General features: G+C 44.1%; 1 protein-coding gene across 2 annotated transcripts in view; it reads right to left on the bottom strand.

Annotated features, from left to right (window-relative positions):
* Nucleotides 1-779: 779 nt before the first annotated feature.
* Nucleotides 780-7,254, bottom strand: part of LOC310959113 (aryl hydrocarbon receptor-like) — a 28,534-nt gene continuing 22,059 nt past the window's right edge. The window contains exon 12 of one of the 2 annotated variants that reach the window (XM_083930353.1): nt 780-881. In XM_083930353.1, the coding sequence (XP_083786479.1) occupies nt 786-881 (96 nt within the window). In that variant the 3' untranslated portion in view covers nt 780-785. Of the gene's footprint in view, nt 882-4,329; nt 6,355-7,254 lie in introns of those variants that run through there. The other variant, XM_083930352.1, reaches the window with a different exon arrangement.

Raw genomic sequence — 7,254 nt, 5'->3', positions numbered from 1 at the left:
CTGTTAAACCGTTTAAAATCTGTGAATTTGGTGAAAGAAAATGTAACAACAAAGGACTTAGAGTGTGTTTAAAGAAATTTCCTGGTTAAATAAAGTTCAATACAAACCTCAACATAGGCAGGAATTAGTTAGGTAGCAGGTTCCAGGTCCTATACGCAACTTTTTGTAATGGAAAACCAAAAAAAACGCGATGAGAGTCGAAGATTTCAGGGTAGATGTCCCCCTGGAAATATGAATAATTAAAAAATGTTAAAATAACACAAATATATACACATGCACCATACACTGATGCAGAAAAATTCACCATAAAGCAGGACATTAAGTGTTTGATGCTCCCGTTATATTTGCGTCCCCCCCCAATGCTGAAACAAGACGCACACCTTTGATGTGCATTGGTGTCAAAAGTGAGCGTTGTTCTTTTCTAACATTGTCAAACTCATGATGGACAGTAGAGGTGTACGGCAGGGATGCAGGTTAATGCTACACTTCCTCATTTACTGATTTATTTGTAGTAATTTATTCACGTCTTTCTATATGAAATGTCCAAACTGGTCGTTTTTATGTGGGTATGTTGTGTTTTTAACGCCCTGGTTAGTTTTGTATTGTTGTGGAAAGTAAATTTTCAATAAAGTTTTTCGTATTCGAGCACGTTTATCCTCCACCTGAAGCCACGGCCGGGTACCAAACTTCGATACGTTTAGGCACCGACAGAGTTGTCATCAAAGTATCGGAAAATGCCTCGTCGTCATCATTCAATATCACATTTCAACACCATCCATTCATCTTCAGCCTCTTGTCCCTGTCGGGGTCGCGGGGGGGCTGGAGCCAATCCCAGCTGACATCGGGCGTGAGGCGGGGTCCACCCTGGACAGGACGCCAGTCTATCACAGGACACATAGAGACGAACAGAGACAACCACACACATACACAATTAAGAGTCATCAATGAACCGAACACCTGCACGTCTTTGGACTGTGGGAGGAAACCGGAGAACCCGGAGAAAACCCACGCAGACACGGGGACAACATGCAAACTCCACACAAAAGGGCCCCAGCTGGGATTCGAACCGGGAACCCTCTTGCTGTGAGGACAGTGCTAACCACCATACCACCGTGTCGCCAGAATCCAACCCCTGAGGAGTAAATCTCATCAGCATCAGTGAGCCAATGAGCATGCAGCAGGCAAACTCTACGTTACGCACCCTCATGGACGATCCGTACGCGTGATGATGTAGTACACTGAAGTGGGCAGTTAAAAGGTAGCCTTCCTGAACACATTGAGCTTTAATCTCCTTAAAGTAACTTTAACTTCATCTATTTATAAAACAGGTTGGACGCTGCACCCAACATGAGCAAACAAACATTCAACAGTCCAAACACAGACAGACAGAAGGATAATTATCATATTAATAATAAATAAATGAGTTAACCGTGCAACAGCCTCAGCGTTTTAAATTCGCCTCGTTTGATTTTGTCGCGGGTCTCTTTCGCCTCCAGCGTGTTCTTCATCTTGGCGGTAAAACCCGCAGGACCCCAGCGCAGAGTGTAGTCGGCTAACCCGTGCCTGATGGGAAATGTCCGACCCGCGGGTGGAGCCGGCGACCCGCTCATCACGAACCGACCGGAAACAAGTCAAACTAACAAACAAACAACAAAAACATCAATGCAGCGGAAGCAGCGGTGTTGTTTTTGGTCTATTTTACGTGTTTTGCTTCCTTGTAAAAATCGCATACATTACCCACAATGCAACGCGGTGGACAGTTCATCTGAGGTGGTGCGTTCACGTCGCCAGCAAATCATAGCAAATGCAAATGAATGGAGGGCTAAACATGACTCAGTAAATACATAAATTAATGAATGTATTTATTAATCAATGTATGCATTTATTTATGCCTATCTCTATTTATTCATATATTATTATTATAATAAATAAATAAGTGCATACAGAAATAAATGCTGCAATAAATAAATGTATAAATAGAAGAGTAAATAAATACTAAATTAAATAAATGTATAAATAGAAGAATAAATACATGCTTCACAATATCTACATTTTTGTTCACCTACATAATATTTAATGTCCATATGTTAATGAACAATCAGTATACTGTATTGAGTGTTTGTACTATTATAAGTGTGTAGTTTACCACAGCTGTAAGGGCCTGAAAAAGCTTGAAAATGCACCTTGTAATAATTGAAAAGTGCTTGAATTTGACTTTGGAAAATTGGTAAAAACCTTAAAAATTAAAATGACAGACACATTAAAGCATCAGTATAACCCAATAATAATTCACATCATTTAGAAATGGGATTTTCTGCAGACTGGTTGCATATTAATACCCAAAAATATATAAATTAAGCTTTCAATAAACAAAAAAAACATCCCTAATGGCCTTTTCTGTATTAAGTAAAGGTCTCTTAAAGGTCAATAAAGACCCCCCATGTTAATATTGTATCATGCATTTAACATTGTAATATTGTTTTGTGATTATTGTGTCTTTGTATCGTAATCATGGAGCTGACGGTGCCATGGGAGGACCGTCTGGGGGGGAGGCCTCTGAAAGAAAGAGGACCAAGCATGATAACCTGGTCATGGACGGTCGTGCACACGGCTGGAAGGCGAGGCGTACGCCCATCGAAGTCGGCAGTAGAGGATTTGTGGGGCACTCGCTCCACAAAGCCCTTAGTGCCCTGGGCATCACAGGACCAGCGAGGAGCAGAGCCATCGAGAACATCACAGAGGCAGCTGAGAAAGCCTCCGGGTGGCTCTGGATCCAGAGAGGAGAACCATGGGGAAAGCAGTGAATGCTACTTGAACACAAGCCCGGTTTGATCCCCCGTGGCTGGGTAGGATGTTTGATGTTTGAAAGACCCGAAACACCTGATGATCTCAGGTAACATCACTGAGGATGTGTTCAGGTGCATCAGAGGACTGATGTGTATATACAGTATATATACAGACTACTGCTTCACAAGCTGGTCACTGGCGTGTACTGGCGTGTACGACAGCACTCAATAGACAGTCTCTATAAAAGAGCCCTAAAGACTGGATAAAAATCCTTCTCCTACCACATCTGCAAGACTCTTAGTTTCCAGAACTTTAAAACATTCAGATTTGCGTGTTGTGTGTATTAAAGTCTCCGTGGTCTCGCTCCACCACCACCGGTGACTGACTTCATAAAGAACAGGACTCTGGAGGGTCTGAGCACCAGGGCCTGTGTCAGAGGAGACTGTGAGATCCCCCACAGGAGCACTGCATTAGGGAAGAGTGTGTTGTCTGTTGTAGGGGGAGAAACCTGGAACAGTCTTCCCTCCACAATAAGGGAACGCCCACATGTTCCTCTTTTAAAGGTCAACTCAAAAAGTGGCTTAAACCACTGACTCGACTGTGTCATATTGCACATGACGTTTTATTTCATTGCTTTATCCTGTGTGGGTCTGGTGTCCTCCTGAGTGTGTGTAATGTATTGTGCGGTGTGTCTTGTCTCTTGTATTTGATTGATTGATGTATTCATGAACTGTGGTGTGACCAAGATTACTGCATCTACAAGAAAAAGGAATGATACTGGGCCCAACAGTGTGCAGACTTCACTTGATCCCTTCACTTTAGTCTTATCCGCTTTGGTCCCTCATGTAAAACCAAGAACACAAGAGACGCTGCAGAGGCACAGGGGTGTGTGTGTGCTGTGTGAGGGCAGACAGAGGAGGGAGGCTGCTGGGCCTTTACGTAATGTCTTACGGGAAACGTATCTCTCAGCGGAGGGCCGATGTGGGAGCAGGAAGACTGGAACGAAAACACACACCGTGCAGTCGCTGACGCTCCACAGATAACAATACAAGCAGCAACACATAATAGGCCCTTAACCCGATACCTCGCCCGTGTGTGAGGTCTGAATGTCGCCGGGTGAACCAGCCTTTTTCTTTTTTTTCCCAGCGTCCTCACATGAACTCCCCCGGAGAGAACACCTGATGCGCGGCGCGGAGAATAACAGAGCAGCTACAGCTCGTCTCTGGGGGGGTTACGTCTCGTACACAAGCAGCTGCAGAGTGACATTACCGAAGGGGGGCTGGAGTCTCCCTTAGAGAGAGGGGGAGAAGTTCAGCATCCGCGAGGAACTCGGAGTAGAGCCGCTGCTCCTTTGCGTTGAAAGGAGCCAGTTGAGGTGGTTCAGGATCATCTGGTAAGGATGAACCCTGGGCGCCTCCCTAGGGAGGTGTTCCAGGCACGTCCAGCTGGGAGGAGGCCTTGGGGAAGACCCAGGACCAGGTGGAGAGATTAGATCTCCACACTGGCCTGGGAACGCCTCAGGATCCCCCAGTTAGAGCTGGTTAATGTGGCCCGGGAAAGGGAAGTTTGGGGTCCCCTGCTAAAGCTGCTGCCCCCGCGACCCGACCCCGGATAAGAGGCTGAAGATGAGATGAGAAATCTAAACGTGTACTTTATTATGAATATGATTTAACAAAGAAAACACAGTTCTTTGATACACATCGGGAACGAACAGCGTGTTTATACAGTAACATGACAGAGCTGCGTTATATTGTAGGTATTTTAATGCCGGATAATCGATACGTAACTGTTAGACTGCACTGATTTATCGGCCGATATATTCTGCAATCGGTCTTTTGGCAAATAAATAAATAAAGTATGACTTTAATAATAATAATGAACAACAAAGGAACCCCGGTGGAGAGAGTTTGATTTGATTCCTGACCTTTTATCATGATTTATTGCTGTTGTTGTTCCCATTTTATTCTCTCTTTGTTATTGAAAAAACAGTTGAAAAGGATTCATAAAGATATATACGGTATATATATATATATATAGGAAGTGATCGTTTCCAGTATGAATAGGAGGAATATCTGTAAATATATCTTTGAAGGCTGATAAAAAACCTTGGTTGGGTTCACTGACACCAAGAAGCTGCATTTACTGAACATCAGGGCTCGACAGTAACAGTTCAGCAGACACTGACGCATGCGCCCTGAAATGAACTAATGTTTAATGTTTGTTTCTGATATTTAAAAATTGCTGTTAAAGTCAGAACCAGGACCAGACAATGCTGCACGTGCATTGGTGCGACTCGCGTCCGCACCGGCATTTGTTTCAGAGGCGGCGAAGCAAATGAAGTTGTTTAACAGTGGAAATCATTCATTCATTCATTCATCTTCAACCACTTGTCCCTGTCGAGATCGCGGGGGTGCTGGAGCCGATCCCAGCTGACATCAGGCGTGAGGCGGGGTCCACCCTGGACAGGACGCCAGTCTATCACAGGACACATAGAGACGAACAGAGACAGACAACCAATGTTCTTTTTGCTTTTCGTTCAGCTTCATCTGTGTTTTGAATTCATGTGCACAAACGTGTGACGTTGACGGGTAAGTCGAACTTTTCACAACACAATCAAACTTAATTTGTGTGATTGTGATTTATGCTAGCTTGACTTATATTAGCTAATTGTTACTCTGACCCTTTCCCATCTTTGTATTGAAACTATTGCACAATAATTCCCCTCGGGATAAATAAAGCTTCTTGAATCTTTGTCTCTAAAAACAAATGTCTGTGAGGAACCTGAGAAACTGCACATGCAGCGTCGTCTCGTTCCTGTTCTGACTCTAACAGCAATCTTAAAACACCCCTGATGCAACAAACATTAAACGTTGATGTACTTTGGGGTGCACATTTTGCAGTTTGCCGTCTTTCTTTCTGTTAAAAGGTGGTCGCAACCAAAGTCCAACAACTGGTTGTGAATTTCTCTAAATAGCTGCATACCAACCGATTTAAACTGGATATAACGAGACGTCAGAGATCACATTCACATTGTGAGAAGAGGTAAACTGGTGTGAAATGCTCCTCCATACAAAGAGAACGCGTCCTTCTCTTTAATCCCTGCTGGGTCCAGCTTCCCTCCAGCTGACGGGTCCCTTTGCGACATCGTTGGTGACGTGCAGCATGAATATGAGTAAGAAAAGCTCATTATTGGATAAGGTTGATAAATATTTTAAGAGTCTTGTCCTTTATAGTCCTTGTTCTGCATTTGTTTATATTCAAAATGTAATAAAGAGTCAAAAAAAGCCTCAGCACAAGAGTTTAACGCAGCAAATGTCTTTGTCTTTTAGGTTGAAATGAGAAGGTCTATGTTCCTTGGTGAGCCACAGCAGACACAAAAAATATCAAGAGTGTCCCAGAGGGGAAACTTCCCGTCACACTCGTGTGAATCTCTCAGTCCAATCAGATCTGCAGAGGCGGCGGCGGCGGCGGCTATGAACCGCTGTTTTGGGAAAGGTTGATGCTCCCAGTAGGACGGGCAGGGAAGGCGAACGGGTCGACGACACTGTTCAGGGGAACTGTGGGGATCTGTGGAGACGAAGAGCACAGAAACGCTGTAATTATCCTGGAAACTAAAGCCTGCAGATGGATCAGATTGTGGGAGTTTGGGTCTCGTTGTTCCCTCCTGACGCTCAGAGGCAGAGAAATGATCAGTGCAGAGTATTCAGTGATGGGACGGGTTTACAGATGAAACTGTTTCATTAAAGCTCAAGTTATTAAAGTTTAATTCTGCCGCAAAATCATCCCGTGGTCTTTTTCAGCACTTAAACACATCACGTAGAAACGTACAAATTCTGGAGAGTCGCTAACAGCCAGACGTGGCTAACAGTGATTAGCTCGGGGCAGCACGGTGAAGGCATTCAAAGGTCTTTTTTAACCACTAATGCTGCTGAAAATAACAGCAAACCTCTGTAGCAGCATGAGAAGAGTCCCTACACACAAAACACAGATGACTGATTCTCTCTGATGTGTTTCGTCATCTTGACGAGTCTCAAACTAGCGCGAGAGCACGAGCAGCGGCGGGCGGGGCCAGAAGCTGAAAATCTCAATGAGGGAGAAACAGTAGATGGGCTTCCAGCCGCTTCTACCTTCTATGTGGAAAAAAATACATGTTAAACAAACTATAACTTATAGCAGAGTAGGTTTTAAGAGCTTTAAAACGTGTCTGGAGCAAATATTACACAGAGATGATTACGGTAACCTGACTCTGCCAGATAGATTGATTTGCATAATTGATTTGTTTGGTTGGAGATCTTTTGGGAAGGGGCGAAATTACTGGTTTCTGATTGGATAAACCATCTGTCTATCACCGACATACGGGCCAAACCAACCAATCAGATCACTGAAGCGTGTGACGTGCTAACAGCGTGGAGGCAAAGCTCAGAAAGGAAACAACATGTGGGTAAAGGAGATTTTCCCTTTGTGTTT

The sequence above is a fragment of the Echiichthys vipera genome, assembly GCF_963691815.1.
Source record: "Echiichthys vipera genome assembly, chromosome: 16".
NCBI lineage: Eukaryota > Metazoa > Chordata > Actinopteri > Perciformes > Trachinidae > Echiichthys > Echiichthys vipera.
This window is presented reverse-complemented; position numbering and strand designations above follow the sequence as displayed.